Genomic DNA, 21,049 nt, shown 5'->3' with positions numbered 1-21,049 from the left:
ATTTTTAGTGTATCTTATTGCTCAAAGCAACACATGAACTGTTTAATATTCTATCACCTATTTTGGTATATTTAAAATTACATGTTAAAGGGTCTAAGGATGAATAAACAAAGCAGAGTCATTCCTGATAAACCTATGAAGTCTGTGTGTTGTGTAAGATGTGCTGCTAATGTGTGGGTATTGGGATGAAGGGTGTACAATGTGCAATTTGCTGCTGCAATGAGGCAGAGCAAGTTACTGTTTCCACAACGTTATGTCATTGTTGTTTGACAACTTTGGGTTTAAAGTTGGTCAGTACGCTCAGTTTCTCTGAAGTGGTCAAACAATGATCAGTGAAATTAGATTAAAAAAAATTGTATTTCTCTATGAAAGACTGATATTAAGGTCAGCAAATGTTTCAGGGCTTCTTGACTGGTAAATCAAATATCACGACACTACTTTTCATAGGTATGAAATGCCTTTTTTGCAATCCAAGAACATGATTGATAAAACAAAGTCATGTTGTAAAAAACAGACAGCTATATTTGCATCAGTTCTTTTCCTTTTCAACACATTAAGCCTTTTTGAAGGGCTTTGAACAGCTGGGGTGAAGCTTAATTGCATAACTACAACGCTGATGAATACTAAAGTCTCAATCTTCTTTATCCAGCAGACTGCTTCACACCACCCCACCAGTTTACACAATATTACTTAATCAGACGGCGGTGTTTTTGGCTCTGCCAGCACAATACCTTCCATCTACTGTATGTCAGGAGTTGGCACCAAGCGTTGGGAGCTCTGCAGGCAGCGCTCTGGCGCAGAGCCTCGGCTGGCAATGCAATCCACAGTAAATGAAGACCATCCGCTGCCGTCTGGACATGGGACAGCTATGTGTCCCGCTTTGAATGGCTGTCATCAACAGGAGCGTCAAGCTGAGCTACCATGGAGCTGTCCATGTTGATGGATGGTACGAAAATAGATCTGGACTTGATCTCCATTTGGTTTCAGGAGTCTGGACTCAAAATTCAGCCGACTATCTGGGACTGCGACGGCTGGCAGGGCTTCAGGATGCCGTGGTGGCTTTGCTGGAGCTCCATCTGGGAATATTTCAATGGAAATGTCTGTCTAATCTTTAGTTTATTAACTTACATGCAAACAAATCAAATAGTCATGTTTAAGGCATCAAAAGGCTTGTTCTGGCAACTCTGTGCGGCTTCCTAAGCTTGGGCGAAGAACAGAGCGAGCAGCAGAAATCCTACCTGAACCGAATTTAAAATCGCCATCCTGTTTCAAAAGCATAATGAGATGCTAACCTACTTTAGCTTCAAAGGTGTGTTTAGGGAAAACATCAAAACAATAAAGAGCTTAGGCTGCTCTCCTCATGGAAGGCAGTGAAAGACAAAAAGGCAGAGCCCTGAACTTGTAACGGCACAAAGCGTGCTCCCCTGACGTAGCGTGGAAGACGTGTTGCTGCTTACACTGCCGCACAATGCGTGGAGGAGGGGAAGGAAAATGGAGGGACGCTCCGGACCTTTCCCAGCGCCGTTTAGCAAAATGTCAAGGAGGTTTAGATCACCCCTCCACAGAAATGTCATCTACGAGAGGATAAATATTGAGGTTTGTACCAACCACTGGCAAATGATGTGCCACATCTGCTGGAAAACGAAATGAAAACTATTAAATTTTAATCTGATCTGTGTTTTTTCCATGAAGTATGATTAAATTAAACTTAAAACTTCAGTGCCAATGTATGTTTTGGACTGATTTAGTGTTAAAAATACCTAAAAAGCAGCCAGCTTATATCAGGTTAAGCCAAATTAATTGGTGGTGTTGTTTTTAAGGAAGCAAGTCTGAAACGTAGTAATTAACCTGAGCAATAAAAACAGCTTAAATATGAAGCCTGAAGAGCCATCTTTGAGCTGCGGCCGGTCGGGTCTGTTAAGAGCCTCAACAGAGGGCTGCAGGGCTCCTCTTCTTAAGTGTGCCATAATATAATTGTGCTGAAGGGCTGCGCGCCACGGGAAGAGGGTTTTATATCGAGGCCTGCCTGCTGTAATGGTGTCAGGTGGTATTTATGAGACTTGTAATGGCGCTGAAGCTCAGGCACACCTGCTACGCCAGGAAGGCTCTTCAACACAGACACGCAAACACCAAATTACAGAGAGCAAACCCTCAGGTTGCCTCTTTCAGCTTGGTTTACTCTGTTTTTGTTTTTTGTTCTTCTCATATACAAAACGCTGCAGTGGTGGGACGGTCTATGACTTAAGGGTTCACTTGAGTTTTTACACATTAATTTGCTAACAGCAACATACAAACATGAGTATTTACTGCATCATTTACACGGACCTATCTATTAAAAAATGGAAAACGATGAGTCATTATGACTATCATTATTAAAGGAGATTTCTTTCTTAAATATTCTGAAAAAGTGACACATATATCAAAGCAAAAACCTGAACCTCTGTTAAATACATATCTGAACTTGCCAAGAGAGCTGTAATCAAGTGTATCAATGTAAAGTTAAGTGGAAGGGAAAACTATGTTATAAATAGTTGCATGTGAAAACATATCAGTTTGTGAGTGGCCAGCGAACTTGCCTGACTAATTCTTCTTAAAGTCAATCCATGAAGCTTTGTCAAAATGAAAATGACAGAGACCATATCTGAAGATGCACTGAAGACTTACGTTAAGCTTTAATAAAATCTCTTCTGTAAAATTCACAATTTCTGAGAAACTGTAGTTTGGCTTTTCATTAGCTGTAAACCAAGATCAACATTAAAAGTAATGAATGGTTGGAATATATATCTCTTTGTGTGCAATGAATAAATATTCAAATTCAAATTAAAAAATACTTTATTTATCCCAAGAGGAAATTAAATGTGTCTCTATTAGTTTTGCTAATCTGTTAGAAATCTACATAAAATATTCCCTCCCAAGAGAAGCTTCCATGAACACATTTGTTGGGTACATAGGGCACAATTTCTTTATACTTTAACCTTCTCTATTTTTCTATTTTTCATTTTAATTCTTCATGCTCAACAGTGATTGCAGTAATTACAGTTTATGTTTAAATGTATCAAAAAAATCAGTCAGGAAAGTGATAAGCCACCATAAAGATTACTAACACCAGCTGATTGGCTCCATTATTATGCCTCTAGTGATGTCATCAGCTCAAAAACACACAAAGCAGAAATGACAGGTATTTTTCCTTTGGTGCATTCTTTAAAAACTTTTTTTTCCTAGGTGTAAATCTAACGTTTTTGACCCAGCTGCGTTTTTACTCTCACTGTAGATTAGATAGTGAAGACAAATACAGCACTGGACAGTACTTTTAAACTACTCTTTTGGAAATCTTCTAGAAGCAGAGCAACCGGTGACTAATGAGCCTCTGCACACGCCGTCTCCCCTCCGGTTGGTGAGACACACACCAAGCATCGCTGAGTTCGCATGGAGGGACCTGCTGCAGGAGACTAAAGAGCAGAACAAACAGAGCTGATGAGAAGCAGTCAGAAAAGTCAAAGCTGGAGCCTCTGAGTTTGCGCCTGTGCCAGTTCTCCTGTTCCGATAACAGAAAGAAAAACTGTAGCTCAGTCAGGCGTTCGCTTAGGTTTCATCCTTAATTAAGATGGGAAATTAAAATGAAAAATCAGTCCCCAATCTGAACTAATATCACTGACACCAGACTGGCATAGTTATGTTTGCATCTCCTTCAGACTGCACACACAGAAACTCTAATAGAGCTCTGGCCTCCGTCAATACAAGCAGCAGCTACACAGGCTGGAAAAGCTGAGCGAGTGAGCGTTGTTGCCCCAGATCGCATGCAGACGTACAGCTGACACCTCAGCAGTCGTGCTGCTGCAGCAGCAGCAATGCTGATGCTTCAACTGCTTTGATCAACACAAGTGACGGATCACGGCGGCAGGCTGAACGGCAGCGCTGGAGACTTTAACCTGAACACTGAGAGCTCAGCAGTAACAAGGCGAGCAAACTGGGTGATAACAAGACAGGGAGCTCTGCTGAAAATCTGATGAAATAATAAAATTAAACTGGGCTGGGTCTCTTCTGATAAACCATACCAGGAACTGTGGTTTTTATTATTTACTGTCATATAGGGGACAGAAAATGATTAGTTCTGTGAGAAGTAACAGAATTATTTATTTCAGTTTTAAGCTTTGTGGTGGCGCTGCGCACATGATGCATATCTTGCTGCTTTATTTTTTATCCTTTCTAGAGTTTATAAAGCACTTTATACTACTTGTCACGCATTCAATCTCATACATTGTGCATTATTGTGCATCCCTGTTGAAGCCTTAAGATGATTTCTTCCTTCATTAAAGCAGTACAATGTCACAGCTGACAAATTAAACCTTTAATTTGTGAACATTTATTCACAATAGAACAAATACAAATTATGCTACGCTAACAGAAAGCAACCAATTTCTGATTTAAATCATAAACAAGCAGAATTTTTACATGTTCTTTTACTTATGTTTTCTGCGGTTTACAAAGATGTCAGTTTTTTTCTTATTCCTTGTCTTTGAGGCTAAAAAATGTGTGGATCTTTCTAATACTTTCTGGATTTCTCAGCCTAGCAGAAGTTTGGAGTAAAAGCAGATCAGGTGTGTCCAGCCAGTCGTAAAATAATCTGATCTGTGCAGAAGATTTAGAAATCCCAAGAGACGAGGAAGCATTTTAAAATAATTTTATGTAAGAAAGACTTCCATTTAATTCTTGTTTTGCTTATAAAAAAATGAAAACATCTCAATTCAAACCAGTAAATGCTTTCTATTTCAGTACAAATTAATATATTTGATTAACTATCCATCTTACTCTCTAGCAAACGCTCTTTTTAATCCCACACTTAACCAAAGAAACGCCAATGTTAGGCCTCATTCTGACTCGTGTTCATGTACCTGCTTCGTCAATAAGAGTGTGTATGTGAGTAAACAGTGTGTGTATCATGATGCAACAGCAGTGCTGTGAACCACAGTGACATGGTAAAACGGTTCACAGCTTTGGTTGCAATGTGTTGCTTCAAGCCGTCAAGCTTCGACTCCAGCGGCGTCACCCCGAGCAACGCCGCCGCCGCTCCCTCCACCTTCATCCATAGGCTGGGTGGCATCCATTAGCGCTCCTCCGTGGGGACGGGACGGCCTCTAAAGCACAGCACTCAGGGAGCACGCACTTTCCCCTAACAGCTTCATCAAGTCTGCATCTCCAGAGCCCGACACACACACTCACACTGAGGACATGCACCATCTCTGGAGGGCCCAATTAGCAGCCATCACCTGTAATTCAATAACACTCCTATTCTTCCAGCTCTCTCTTTCGCTCCACCGTGAATTAGCTTCCATGCTTTGGGAGGAACGGAGCATAATTGTGTTCAGTGTCAACAAACAAATCTAAATCTGTGCTGACAGTTTGAACATATCAGCATATTTTGGTTTGGAAGCGACTCCTCGGGCCGTCTTTAATCTAGTGTCATGTTAGAGGTAACATGGACCATAAATCAAAGCTCAGAGAGCTCAAGATGGAAAAGAGACAGAGAGAGCGTCCACAGATCCACTCTGATGCTAATCAAATCCTCCGTTCCCTCTGCATGGATCCTGCTGGCTGGCAGAGGGACAGAGAGCAGCGACACCTCCATCAGCTAATGCTAATGCTAACATAAGGAAAATGCACATTAAAAATCACTGATAGAAACACTGCTATTAATAAACCCTCTCACTAAAGTTACTCCAAAATTATTTCATCCAGGAAGTGACAACAGAACCCAGAACAAAATCTCAACACTCCAGATTATCATTTAAGGTCAGAGTTCTTGGTTGACTAATGCAACAAAAGTGACATTTTCTGTAAGGTGTGTGTCCAGTCACATGCGGGACAAAACAAACAAAGCATATCAAACATGGGGGACGTGGTGTGATGGTCTGCAGCCGCATTAATGCCTCTGGACCTGGACGACTTGCTGCTGTTCACTAAAAGATGGTAGTGTCTTCTGGAGTTTATTGGAGATTTATAGTTTATCCATAAGTAAAAAAATACTTATTTTTCTTCAATCAGAACAAGATTGAATCAAAATCAGCAGGTCAGAGTTTAAAACGCTGCAAATCTCTGATTGGTACATCTATAAACTGAATCAATCAATTAGTATATTCAGTATAACAAGATAAAAATAATAAAAAAGAATCAAATATCTTTGGAAAACAGTAGGAAAAGACACCAATGTGAGAAAAGACACAGCCAGTCAATACAATGCCTGTAGTTTTAGTACAAGAGACCTGTGGCCAACAGCAGGCGAGTATCATCCAAATATAACCTGAATAAACCGGCACAACACTGATTAGACAGCATGGAAACCAGAGCAATGAGCTCATCCTGCACCAGTACTTCATGGAAACCAGCAATGGAGGAAAAGGCACTGGTGAATTTAAAGATGTAAAAAAAAAGAGTATTCAGGTTTAAAGGGCAGCACATTACCTTCTAAACATCACGAAACAAAAACAGGAGACTATATCAGCCGTGTGTGACCAAAACTTCCTTTCTACACTAATCATAAGAGCAAGGAAGCGCCACTTGCTGGTCAGACACACACACACACACACACACACACACACACACGCATCCAAATACACACAAATAAGAGCAAATAGCTCAAACAGTGTCCACTTTCATTTTCTGCTTCAATGATAAAAATATTCCCCAAATGGAGAGCAGAGTGAAAAGACGGAGAATAAATCATTCTGCTGTGGCTCTAATCTAATTCTCTGCTCCTCCACTCCCACCTGTCCTGCCGCCGCCGCAGGTCTCTCTGCAGCCTCAGGAGTGTCTTTAGCAAGTCAGACCGCTCCTAACCCACCTGTCCATCTCCCATGATTAATTTCTCCTGAGAACAGTGGCGCTGCTCGGAAGTCTCCTCCCATCCTACTGTCCCTTTTATATTCTTCAGCAGAGCTTTTCCTCATTTTACTGGTAAAATGCCAGAGAATTTAACACACACTGTTTGAAAAATATATCCTGATTTAAGTGTGTCTTTTAGGTTAGGGCTTAAACATTCATGCCAAGCTTAAAAACACAAAAGAGCCAGTTACCAGCATTAAGTTTTACACTGTATTTGAAGAGGTTGCGACTAACTAAAACTTGAGACTCCCTCTAAAAACGCTTATAACTGTCTGTCTTAATGGTTTAAACATCAAATTTACCTTGATATCCATTCATACACACAGTGGAAACCATCTTGGCACTACTGCTGAAGCCAACATCCACAGTTTTCTTCTTTTACACTCTTGAAGGTTCAGCCAATGAGCAGCCTGGAAAATGGAAGGTGCTCCTGGATTGGATGGTTTGCAAAAGCCAGCGAGAAGCGACTCAAGCAGCATTTCAGCTTCCAAAGCTGAATTTTCTCTAGAATATTTCTAGATGTGCTAAAACAAATTACAATAAAAACATTATTCTCGCTGTTGTATTATTTTCCCAGGAATAAGAATAATTATTTTGGGGCTTCAAACAAATAATTAAATAATGTTTTTTTTGTGTAAATTTCTTGAAACTGATATTTTTCCTTAAGGTTATCATGCTAGGTTGGAATCTAAAAGTAAGGTTTTCAAGTCCATTTTTAATATACAAGCCCTGACAAATTGTCTGTGTTATTACTGTTATTGTTCTGCCTTGGAGATCTGTTCTAAACTTAAACAGAAGTGAATTAAAGCCTTCCCCCCACAGGCTGACATCCACTTCAGTGACCGACGCGCCTGGGATTCCTGCTGTAACAGCGCCCTCTCCACTCTGTCTTGATATTGTGCCTGGAGGCAGGCGGCAAGCTCTGAGCTCAGTTTTTGATCCACTTTGCCTCTCAGCTGCAGAAAAACAGAGAATGGGGCTTGCAGGGGTATGCAAATTTTACCGCCACCAAAGCAGAGGAAGAGAACGTTCCCACTGGCTGAGTGTGAGGGACTTTTCTCCTTTTCTCTCTCACAACAACTTTCAATGGGACTCTTTCTTCTGACAAACAGCGGCCAGCACCGACACGTCCTCCACACACACTCCGGGATCAAAATTAATACCTCAGCTTATGGATTCCACAGTCAAACTGAGACTTCATGCATTCAGGAATGTATTGAGTAGCTTCACCACAAGGTGGCTTTCAGAGAGCTGAGGTAAAGGGTGCAGCTGGGAGCTTCTTAAACACATGAATATTCAGGTTCCTTATTTAAATGAGCAGAGCCACATCTAAGAGTTTGGCTGTTCCTCAAACTGCAGTTCTGGTTCTGTATAAGACCTGCTGTAAGCGAGGGAGTTTTTTTTTTGCTTCCTTTCTTATGTTCCACCTGTATTTTCCTCCTTTTGCTTAGTAAATTATTTATTTCTGAATTACCTCCAAAGCTTACAAATGACCACAATCATTATAGGGTTTCATGAAAAAAAAAAAAAAAAGTTTGACATTTCTAAAGAGAGCTGAAGTCAAGTCAGAAAGAGACACAATTAGTTGCTCTTGGTTTCGTTTTAAATCAGAGGGCAGCGCACCGTTTCCCTTTCACCTTGACTAAAAATAAGCCTGACGCTGAGCGTTTGCAAGTCACACCTGCACAAGCGGCCAACACGTCTGAGTCGGGAAACGCTTCGAGTATCTGTCCCATGATCGTTTCAACTTCATGAATGTTCGCATTGCTTTGCTAAAGTATTCACACTACTTGAACTTTCACATGTTTTGTAATGTTGCAACCGCTAGCTTCAGTGAAGTTTATTGGGAATTTGTGAGACCTGGAAGGAAAATGAAACATGATTTTACAAACTTTAGAAAGTGGAGTGTGTATTTTAATTTATATTCCTGTATTCTGATTACACTAAATAAAATTCAGTGCCTTTTTTTGCACAGCAGTCAGCTAATTAGTAAACACAGTATTAATTCAGGTGTTCTGTGAAGGAGGTTTGCTAAAGAACATTACCAACCAAATATCTTCATAACAACCAAGGAGCATAGAAGACAGTTCAGGTTTGTTTACAGAGACTTCATAATTCATTTTATCTGTTGTTTCTGTTATTTTATTTATTGTAGATAATTAAAATGTCTTCCAGTTCCAGTGTTAAATGTTCACTAGAAAGTTTATTAATCTTTGAAAATGTGTTCTTGCTTTACTATGCCGTTATAATACTTGAAAATGGTCTCAACGCAACAATATTATCATTTATCACAATAACTTTGATGTTAGACTGGCAGTCAGATGCTAGACTGGTCCATGAAGCCATCTTTTCAACTCTTCTGGGATTTAGGGTCAGAGTTCATGTATTATTTGAGCTTTTGAGAGGCTGACTAGCTGCTACCAGTTGTAAAAACACGACTACAGACTATAGTAACTCTGGAGGAGATGTAGAGATTCTTCAAGTGGAAATAGATAAATATGTGTATTCATAAATATGGCCTCTACTAAAGAGAGGCAAGAAGTCTCACTAATAGGTTGCCACAATTCACGTAGGGGACGGCGCAAACATGTGAAAGGAAGCGCTCTGGTCAGAACAGACCAAAATTAAACTATTTGGCCTACATTCAAAACTATCTCTGCACATCGCCTTAAACACTCTATCCCTGCAGGGACACATGGTAGCAGCAACATCATGCTTCTGGGACGCTTTTTCCAGCCGGGGAATTCTGCAAAATTCAGGTGCTGAAAAACACTAGAGACTGAGACAGAGGTTCACTTTGAAGCAGAACAAGAAGCTAAACAATACAGCAGGAGAAAAACATGGAATGGTTTTGATTGAACAATATACATTGGTTAGAAAGGCCCAGTCAAAGTCTGAGCCTAAACCAAATTGAGGATCTATAGCAAGATTTGAAAACGAATGTTTACAAACATTCTCCATCCAATCTGACTAAGTTAGATATATTTTACAAAAACAATGTGTAAAAGATTCAGTATTGCGTTTCCATTACAAATGTGTGCAAAATATTTTGGATATGCAGCTAATGTCGAAAAAGAACCCTCACAATTTCGCAATTGTGATGTTTCTATTAAATAAGAAACGCAATTGAAATTGCTGCATGTTTTCATTGCAGCTTTGCAAAATACACACATTTTGACACAGCTGAAAACCCACCTCATCTTGGCGCAAAAACTTTTTATCAGCAAACATACAGCGCATTTAAAAACTGGCATGTTTCCATTAAGCAAATGTATTTTCATAATTCTAATTTGCGCAATTTTAAGGTCAATGGAAACACAGCTACTGTCTACATGTGTAAAGAAATCTATGATATCAAGTACTGACTCTGCGTGACTGACACAAACGCACCACGCGCTTTTCAAAGGATTGTAAAAATGTTGAAAACTGTCACTTTCTTTTAATGTCATAGTGTCATAATTATGCAGTGCTTTCTATTGCTCCATCACATAAAATCCAAATAAAAAAGTTAAATGTGTCGGGGGATATGGTTGCTTTTGCAGAGCAATGAAGACGTTTTCTTGGGAACAGCTTTCCTGAAACACATTAATAAAAAACAACTGCAGGAAGAACATAAATATAATCCAAATGAGAAAACTGGGCCATATTTTCCTACATGAGGTTTCATCCTGATGCGTTTATCCTTATCGGAGTTTACGCTGGTTTTATCTCACTGATACACAACAGCAACACTGTAACTGCTGACTTCTTTTACCTCATGGTAATTAATGCATGTAAATCCAAACAAAGAGCTTGTGTTGTTATGCAAAGCCTCGAGGAAAGTAGCAGTTTCCCACATTCATCCTCAAATCCACAACACACACACACACACACTTTCCTCAATTAGTCAAAGCAACAGCATCGCTGGCCCCGATGCTCCGTCCCCTCCAGACCATAAAAGGCGATGGGGCGGGGTCAGTGCTGACTTAGTGAAGACATCCTGTAGTGCTTTGTCATTCCACAGGCCCATTTATGCAAAGGAAACATGCAGCAGCCCCAGGCTCTCCAGCATGAGGAGAAAGTCATGAGGACGACCACAGATTACAGATCAGTTACAAACCACTGTTACACACTAACACGCAGCAATAAATACTAACATAACCCAAATGGAACATACGTGAAAACATGTAAATCCAGCATTGTATGGGAGCGAAGGAAATACATATCCAGGATAATACTACAATAACATTTTGGATTAATGTAGCAACATTTGCTAATGAGAGCACAAAGGTGAGTCGAGTCTGTGGCAAATCATGTTAGCTGCAAATATGCTCAGCGTTCCCTCTGAGGCAGGACATTCACATGACTCCTTCACACTGTAAAACAGCTGGAACCAGAGAACCCCAGGCTGGAGCACAGCCACTCAGAGACGGAGCTCTCTGCTTTCTTTGAAGAAGGTGTTTTAATAAATCTGCTCTGCAGAGTCAGACTGTTCAGTTCAGGTCTTAAAAGCTGAGTCAAAAGAAATGCTCACAGGCATTTCTTTTGACTTTATAAAAAAATATTTTTTAGTATTTGTTTAAATTTTCACAATGTCATGACACTGGTATGAGAAAGATAATTTGTGAAAAAACTGAGCTCATCTCACCATGTGGCGCTGCTCATTAGCTAGCATAGCCTGTTGTGAATGATCAGGCTAGTTAACATGGTCACCGATAAGAGAGGATAAACGGTTGTCCTGTAACGACAGGTTGGTTCTCTGCCATTAGCACATTAAGCATTGAGTACATGAGGTTGATTGACAGCAGTAAGACCCTCCTCCTGGCTCTGATTGGAACTGGTACACTTTTTCAGACGGCAATAGCAGTTAATGAAGGAGGTGGAGGAAATCAATCTTTTCACAGATTATTTGTTTCACACTGTCTCAATATGGTGACAGTTCTAACAAATACTTTAAAAACATAGATTTTTATTAAAGTTACATACTGCAGGTTTAAACATGGCAGTAGAAAAAAATATGCAAACCTTGAAGAGTGTCTTCCAGCTTTAGGAGCAAGATAAAGAGAACATATAGTGAAAATGTTCCTTATCTTCCACTCAAACCGCAAATTGATTAACGTTTTATTAACATATTATCTCCTTAATATGTTAAGGAGATTGGAAGAATCTCTAAAAACCCGACAATGCTGAACTTTGAAAAAAACAAAACAGCATGAAGTCCAGAACCAAAACAGGAACATAAGGAACAACAACAGATCCACCAAGTAAAGTTTTCACTTCCTGTGGACAGATGGCGGTATGGAGCGGCGTTCTCGCTGACTCCTGACACCGAACAGCTCCAGCCTGGGAGTAGGCCGCTTTGTTTATCCTGTAAAGGTATGTTAACACTAGGCTGCATTCCTGCAGGCCCTAAATTGCAGTGTAAGATTACAGCACAGTCGAGCCTGCATCCATGTGCAGACAAACACGGAGCGCTTTGAAGGCGCAGGATGACGAAGCCGTGACCGCCAAGACGTGACGTTGGGACGAATGTCGACACCTTTAATTTACAGCAGAACTGCAGTCAGTGAGTTTCCTGTTAGAATAACACCGTCTGAAACCTGGAGGGTCTGTCTCAAGTTACAAGAAGGTCTGTTACAAGAACAGGAAATATATAATGGTGAAAATGAACCGAAAAGATTCTATTTTGATGTGTTGACTTTTTAAAATAACATTTGAAGAGCGCGAAAGCAAGAACCTTTTCCTAAATACAAATAAAAGTGAGCTAGTCAGCTACGCTTGTGACCTTTTCCCCTGTCCTGTGGCTCTTTATGGGCAGTACTTGGTAAATTAGTGTAGACTAAAGTATAAAAACACAGTTTAAAAAAAGGATCAGCAGATAAATATCATCCATTGCTTTTCTCATATTTCTCACTTGTTTAAACTGCATTTCAATACAGAGCAGTCAACGTTTAGCTTAATTGCAATATCCTCTACCCTCTGACAAGCTACAAGCTCTGCACTTATGGAAAACCATCAACTAATGTTTTTGTAGCGGTTTACAAAACTGCTGTGTCCAGCTACTGTTGCACAAAAATGCAACTAAATCCATAAATGCGTTTTATTCAAGCACAATAAACTTTTTATCTTACAATCAGAAACATGCCAACAGAAAGTTAACCTTTCATATCTACTTAGATGGCAATACATAATTTTCTTTATAGCATTGTTTTAAAGAGGCTGTTACAAATAAGAGCAACATCTTCCCTTTCAGTTAATGAAACTCTGTTAATAATTTGTCAGGTGTTAATAAATTCACAAACTTGCTGTAAATTTTCACTGACAACATTACATAAATTCTTTATGTAGATGTTGATGCTGTGGGCAAGAAGGATCTCCAGTAGAAGTCAGTCTTAAACCAAGGGTCTCTGCTTACCCACCTCCCTTGCTTTGGCTGCTGCTCTAAATCTCCGTTGCATCATAACAATCCAAAAGTTAAAAAAAGTAAGAGGAAAACTATTTTCAGCTGCACAGAATTTGAGACATGTGGGAATTATTGTCCAAAAAAGAAACATTATGAACAAACGTCCACAAAAAGAGAAAATCAGAACTAAAATAACAGAGTTATTCCAACAAAGGTAAAATGGGAAGAAATTACCAGCAGAAAAAAGCACCTTTACAATCAGAGTAAAGCCTCTGTGAATCTGAAATCATTGAAGAATGATCCAGGTCAGTTTGGATCATCTCCATTGTGTTAGATTATGAATCAGAGGTGAGAGAGAAACAGGAAGTATTAGCATGGCTTCTGGAAAGTCCACTGTATTATTTCACAAGCAGTTTCTGATTTTATTTTATGGTGAGTTAGAGGTCTGCACACCTGTGCAATCTGGAAAGGTGCAGTACAACATAGAGGTACTGAGAACAGAAAATTACTGACTAATGTGGAAAAATACTGATAGACTATTAAACTAATCATTAGTTCCAGCCTTACAATTGCTTAAGAGTTGTTATTATCAGCCACATCTAGCTTCTAATTTAAGATAAGCACAGCAGGAGTCTTCTTAATAACTTTCCAGCAGAGTTCAGTAACCTTTGAGTATGTAGACAGATTAATTTCATTTGTTGATAATATAAAGTGACCTGAGGATGTGAACTGCTGAAGCTAAAAGAAACTGCAGCTTCTGAGATATTCTAGCTGGTATCAGCAGCCGTTTGCCTCATTATGGTGATGACTGGCAGGGGGTCTTGGTACCATTAGCACAGGCTAATGAAAATCAAAGAGGTGCTTGTGATCAAGCTGCCTGTGTCAGGTGGAATCAAACTAAGACAGACACACGTCTGAAATGAGGCGGGCTGAAACTGAGAGAGAGGAGGAGGAGGATGAAAGCGCTGCGCAATGATTCACACACACACACACCAAACACCTTTTGCCATCTTGATTGTGCGCCTCGCTTTTTTACCTCTCAGAATGAGAGGTACAAAAATCTCTTTTAGTAAGAAAATAACCGAAATCAGCTGGATGAAAGGAATCAAATCGAGATTCGTCGCTCTTGGTGGTGAGAAAATCCAGTAATAATCGGTGAAAATACACCTTTATAGGTGTTGCATCACCTTGCATACCTGGCTGTCTCCCGTCCAGGAAAAAAACCCCACCTTCACTGCAGTAACGGCACTGACCGCCATTCCCTCCAGCTAAACCAAATTGCATAACGATTCATCGCACCACAATAGATCTACAAGGAGATATTTGATAGGGATGCGCTGCTATTTTAGCGCTCTGCATGAAAAATAACGGAGGAATAACCACCTTATGCACCGTTCATTTTCCACAGCAGACACACACACACGCGCGCATACGCTCAGATTTACACGGAGAGCATGGGGTGCACTCGACCAAACGGGGCAATCAGTCCACAGAAAGAAGCACATAAAAGGAGAGATAAAGCATGCACAAGTGGGTCAGAAATGCGATAAATCCCGCGAGAACAGAGGGAAGCGAGCATCCAAGCGAAGCTGGCATGGCACACGGGAGAGGGGAAAAAAAACTACCAAAATAAAATAAAAAAAAATCCATGTCTCTACCTGCGCAAGTTGACATTTGGAGCGCTAATCCTGGCTCGTCGGAAAACACAGAGCCTTTTTAGGAAACGGTGAGAGGATCCTGAGAGCCGCAGGTGTTATTTGTGTTTATTTCTAGGCCATTTGTCCGCCCCGCTATCCGCGTTCAGGTAAACATGATGATGATGGTGGTGATGATGATGATGATGATGGCTCCTGTACAGACGTACAGAGTCACCGTCGTGGCGTCAGCAGGAGGGGGGAAAAAAGGTGCTTTCCAGCCCTCTGCTCAAACACACACACACGTATACACACACAGATAACGCTTTAAAATGATCTAAAATGTCTATTTATGGGCTTTTATTATTGGCTGGAGCCGAGAGGAGAAGAGGACAGGTAAGAAACGGTCCAATGAGAGGCTCTGACTCAAAAAGGTCGGCTAAATTTAAAGTTATTACACAAAATCCTATTTATAAAGCTTCCACTTCAGTACTGAAATAATCCGACCCACAAACACACATTCCGAGGTTGCTTTAGTGAGAATTTTATTACCTCTAACAGAGACATAGACTCAGTATATTTTTCTGTGGCAATATTTCTTGACTCCTTAACAAAGAATTATAAGATTTCCTAACGTTCACAAATCTGAAATTATTCTGGACTTCATTCATCAATTTAAGCAAAAATAATTACTTTAATTAAAACTGTTTGAGCACATAGCTTGCTAACTGTAGATGCCAACCTTTATAGGCGTGATAGCCGACACGAGAGCTGCTCAATATATCGCAAACATATCGTCAACTCAAAATCAGTATTTGCAATATCTATATTCCAAAGGAATATTTGGAGTGCAATATTTGTTGCCTAATATATTCCAAGTGCTATGACCTTGCATTTTTCAGGCTAATGTAATATTTAGCTGGTTGTACAGAGTATCGGCAGAAGATGCTCACAATGGACTCCAATGACATAGCCCGAAATGCTAAAGGGAAGTGCTAAGGAACATCTTTATTGGTAGACCAACGCATTTCGCCTTGCGACCTTTATCAAGGTCATTCCAGGGACAATGACCCAGATAAAAGCCACAAGCCGAAACGTGTTGAATTACCAATATAGTTGTTTCTCAAGGTGCTTTCACACTTTATAGTCCACTAGACTTAGTTTGATTTGGAACTAGCATTACAACATTTGCTGCATTTTCAACTGGTGTGGTTCACTTTCACACTGCACTTTCACCAAGAATCACTGATTGAAACAACAGGAAAACTTCTGAAGAAGACAACTTTCTTCTTCACAAAATGTAAACAAAAACAAAATGGTGTCAGATTTTAGCAGTTCTAGGATTTCTCTTTTGTCTTTGGTAAAAGACCACCAGTCATTTTTCCTGCTAGCGCTAGAGTCATATGTTTGTCTTGGTTGTATTTACCCAAAATGCCCTGCGCTGTAGTCCAGGTCCTGCTTTTGGAGTAGTCTCCAGTCTGCACCAGAGTTCACTTTAACCAAAATGAGACCTAGGTTTTTAGGTGGACCAAAGTTTGCTTTTTTAGCCCGCTTCAGAGTTCAATTACGCATTCACACCTCTCAAAACGAACTGGACTTTCTAGGCAAACAAACTAGAATTGAAGTAAAATGGACTAAACAGGGCTGGTGTAAATGCACCCTTAGTACTTCAAGTGTTGCTGAAGTCTTCACCTTACAGGCCCTTGAACTTTCCTCCGAAACTTGGGAGTCGGTGAAGTTGTACCAGAAAGGTTTTGGAATACAAAAAAAGAAAAAGAAAAAACTGTGCAAGATTTTCTAATATCATGTAGCTCTAGGTGGCATTTCCTTAGTTCCCACATCACCAATTTTTCCACACAGTCAAAATCAGTTTTTTCTCTATTCACAAAATAGAGAAGTAACCTTCTTTCAGCCAGCTGACCTCTGGTGCACAGCAACAGCTGGAGAAGAGGGGTGCCACATTGCTATGCACGCATAAAGCAAGAGAAAATTTCAGTCACTCCAACAAGTTCTCTTGCGCTACATGTTCCTTTAAGAACCCCTACAAACTGGTGATAAGCTAGTGACTAATTGCTACATCAATTAATAAAAGACATAAAATGCATTTTACTCCTTCCTTAAATCTAAAGGTGCCAATGAAAAGCTTGTCACTTCACCTCCTTGCAATTTTCTACCATTGTACTTTCAATCTTTTCATACTGAACTTTTTTGGGCATAAATTAAGCTATCAGCCATGGAAATCATGACTCCCTTTCCAATCATACGGGGCATTTAATACCCATTTTGTTAGCCCGTGATTTAAAATAAATGCCTACATTCTACTCTGAGTTTAGTCAAAGCAATGTCAATAAGTTAGCTTTGAAACATATCATCAAAGTCACATGACACGACTGAGGCGACATCATTCAGGGGAGGGTGTGGTCAGCATCAAACATGAGGCTGATCCCTAAAATACAGAGTTAACGATGTGCTTCCAACATTTCTATTACAGACATAATGATGTAAAACATTTATGACCTAATGGACTCAAATACACACAGGTCACACCCTCACAGCATCCATGTGAAGCAAAGCTGCACAAAGTACAAAGTTGCAAAAACGTTAAACAAAGCTGTACAAAGTAGATAAAGCAGTAAATTGGGCATTCATTCATTCATTCATTCAGATAACACAACCCTGAAAGTGTATCAAAGTAAATGTGTTACTGGTGTATGTATATAAAGCCTGATTAAAAGTTGTGGTAATTTATTGTATGTAAATATACTTAGGTTTTAGACAGAGGCATTCAGATTGAGGAAGATGGAAGGAGGACAGGATGAGGAGAACTACAGAGTAACACAGAGGAATAAAAAAGGCAGAGCTCAGCTGTGAGGCATGGAATATCAAAATCTACTCTCCCACAAAAACACTGCAGAATGGAAAGGCAGCAACAGTAATCGTATGGTCAGCAGAAATTTTGCCAATAAAACTTTGCCCCATATTATCAAACATCACACTTAAAGTTTGTTTGTGGTCATCGACAACAAAATAGTGAGCTGACTTTCACACAACATCATAAACACTTGATTAGTTGAGGTCACACCTTGAGAAACTTAAAAATGCCTGACACTTTGGGCTCTGACCATGTAGTTACAAAAACCTAAAAACTGATGCTTCTCAGTAACTTAAAACATAACTGAAAAGAAAATTAAGTTTAGTAAATAAACTTAAGAACACAGCTTTATTACACAGAGCGATATAGTTCTGATGCTTACTTCTGTTAATTTTGATGATTATAGGCCACATCTAATTGAAACTCAAAATTCAGTTTGTCAGACAGTTACATTAAGCCCATATAAAATAATTAAAAATATATATTTTTTAAAACAAAATGGACAGATCAGAAATATGGACAACAAAGTCTTATGATAATTTGTGGAATTTATTGTGATCACAGTCAAAGTGGAAGAAGTGTTTGAAAATGTATTACCATCATGATTGTCTTTTTGTTTATTCTTCTGTCTCTACAAACAGCCTGAGTGCAGCAAACACAAATACCGCTCTAAAAGTGAACTTGCCATATTCAGTAGGCTATTGAATGCACAATTGTTGCATTAGATCATATTGTTAAATGTAATTATTCAATAGGTGCTTTCATGTCACTAAAATTGGAAAACGGATAGTTCAAACTGCAAATGTAACAATCCCAATCAAAGTTTTGTGAGTCTGAAAGTTGATCAAGCATTATGGATTATTTTATCATTGCCATAATTTTTCTCATTTCCACGATAATGATACGTACAATAACTGCCCATCCCAATGTCTCATACACCTTCTTTTCTTACATTTTTTTCTTCCACTAAACTTTCCACTAATATCTTTGGGGAAGGCAATCAGAGTGCAGTCCAGTTTCTTTATCAATGACGTTTTGTTGCCTACCCTCCTTATCAGTGTCAGTGGCAGCTGAATAACTGTCAAGTCAACAGTTCCTTGATTGTGTTGTAGGCCCTAACATGCACATAACATAACTTTTCTGTATGAATAATACTTGTTTTATTGATCTTATGTAACATTATCTTCTCTGAGAAACTGAAATATGAGTTATTATTAGCTAAAAATCATAATCATCAAAATGATCAAAATAAATGTAATAAATCTTCAGTATTTGAATTGAATTTTTAAAATGAATTATTGTTTTAAATCAAAAACAATCCTGTCAATGATATAGTTGTCAACTGTTTTAACCACACACTCTTCTGTATCAGTTTTATGTAATATGCAAATTTTCAGAGAAACTAAATGATTGACTGTTTATGAGCTGTAAAAGCATAAAAAATATCAAAATAATTTGATATACAACATTTCATGAATAATAAAACAACATTTTTTGGAATTAAATGCCGAAAAAAAAAAAAGTTTTAATGACATTCTACCTTATTAAAAAGCACCTGTACAACCTTTTTGGGGAAAAGTCTACTGTAAAGTCTGTATGATTAATGAAATTACAAAGGCATAATAAATATTAAAATTGCAATGACTGTACTTCTGTGTGTTTTGTCTGATTACATGTGTAATATCAAGAAAATTTTACTCCAATCTGTCATGAAGTAATAATAACCATCGCCATGTGCATTAAGGATTTCATAATAAAAAAAGACAGGTGAAACTGAATCAGAATGCATTTAGTGACATAAACTTTCTTGAACCACTTAAAGAGGCTAAAATCCAGCTTTCCTTACAGTTTGCAGGTGCACAGAGCAGAGAACTAAAAATGTCGCCTTTTAAACAACAGCTATTATAGTTTCAACTCTTACCTCAACAAAGCCAACATGTGTTGCTGCAGTTGTGGCAAGCAAGGCGGGGTGAAGAGGACATAGAATAAACAATCCAACTGCACTGAACACAGCACGAACTCCTGCTTTCTCAATTTACCATGCGGCCATAAAAGCAACACAAGACGAAGTTCAATCATTTTGAACGGGAAGAGAGGAGAAAGCTTCTGTCCGGCCCGAGGTGGCAGCAAGTTAGCATTGCAACTAACCCCGCAACAACCTCGCCCTAAAAATCACTAAACTGCAGCGGGCCACGTTGTTACGTGAAAGCCCCTCAACCTGCCGCCAAGTGTTGCTGATCGGCGAGAAAGTGCTAAAAAGGAGCACCAGGAGCAAAGATGGGTGACAAAAAGTGAAGGAAAGTGGAGGATACATCCGAGAACGAAGCGCTCCTCGGGTTATTCTAACAGGCGGATAACGGTTCTCTAACGGCCAGGCGGCCCCAGAGCACCGCTAGGCGGAGAGCAGAGAGAGCCCAGCCAGGTATAACGGTACACCACCGCACTCATTCGCCCGTCAAAAAGTCCCCGAAATTACCTCCAACTCGCTCCCAAAAGTCTCCGGGAGGACTTTAACGAGCGAGAAAGCTCCCGGACAGCCCGTCCGGTCCCCCTAAAGGCGGTTTGAGTGGACTTTGGACTTACCGCTGCTCCTCCTCGGGTTCGCCTGTTTTCTGCGCTTACACCTGGGGCCATCCGCCATGATCCTCTCGCTGGGTCTGAAGCGCAGCCGTTCCGCGAGTTACCTCCTCCCTCACCCGCCTCCCTCCTACTCACCCTTCCTCACCCCCCTCCCGTCCCTTCCCCCACCTTAGCAAAAAACACCTGGTTTGCGACACACCAGCAGCTTTTACGGCTTTTCGAACACCTCAGCACGGCCCCTCCTGCTGGCCGCACAGGGGTGGATGTTCTCCGGACAGCTCTACCAGGCTCAGCCCGCTACCAAGTATGATCAAGATGCAAGGTGGATGTTGTACAGGTGGACATGAGGAAATGTGGGAATAAAGGGAGGTGGAAAGAAAATACTAGCTTTACTATATTGGTAGAAATTATTGTTTAAAAAAAAAACCAAGAAAAACTAAAAAAAAAAAAAAAAAAAAAAAAAAACAAAAAAAAATGGGAAAAGTTAAAGAAAATGGCTTGTTTAACTAGGTCTCAATAATTATAAAATCAATTCAATCAAAACCAGTTTTCTCATATTTCCATACTATATAAATATGAGCATACACACATATTGATATTTTATTTCTGCTAATGATGAAAACTAATATAAACATATTTAATTTTATAGATACTGAACATTTTTCATTAACTCACATTTCTAATAGATAGATAGATAGATAG

The 21,049-nt window shown here is 39.6% G+C and overlaps 1 protein-coding gene across 4 annotated transcripts in view; it reads right to left on the bottom strand.

The window, feature by feature from the left end:
- Positions 1-21,049, bottom strand: part of LOC103138012 (zinc finger E-box-binding homeobox 1-like) — a 103,348-nt gene that overhangs the window by 42,474 nt on the left and 39,825 nt on the right. Inside the window, exon 1 of one of the 4 annotated variants that reach the window (XM_007552068.2) lies at positions 20,351-20,689. The exons of 2 other annotated variants lie outside the window; for them this stretch is intronic. In XM_007552068.2, the coding sequence (XP_007552130.1) occupies positions 20,351-20,408 (58 nt within the window). In that variant the 5' untranslated portion in view covers positions 20,409-20,689. Of the gene's footprint in view, positions 1-14,919; positions 15,181-20,350; positions 20,690-21,049 lie in introns of those variants that run through there. One more of the 4 variants, XM_007552069.2, reaches the window with a different exon arrangement.

This window comes from Poecilia formosa, unplaced genomic scaffold (genome assembly GCF_000485575.1).
Source record: "Poecilia formosa unplaced genomic scaffold, Poecilia_formosa-5.1.2 Scaffold45, whole genome shotgun sequence".
NCBI lineage: Eukaryota > Metazoa > Chordata > Actinopteri > Cyprinodontiformes > Poeciliidae > Poecilia > Poecilia formosa.
Note: the sequence above shows the minus strand (reverse complement) of the source record. Positions and strands in the feature narration are given on the sequence as shown.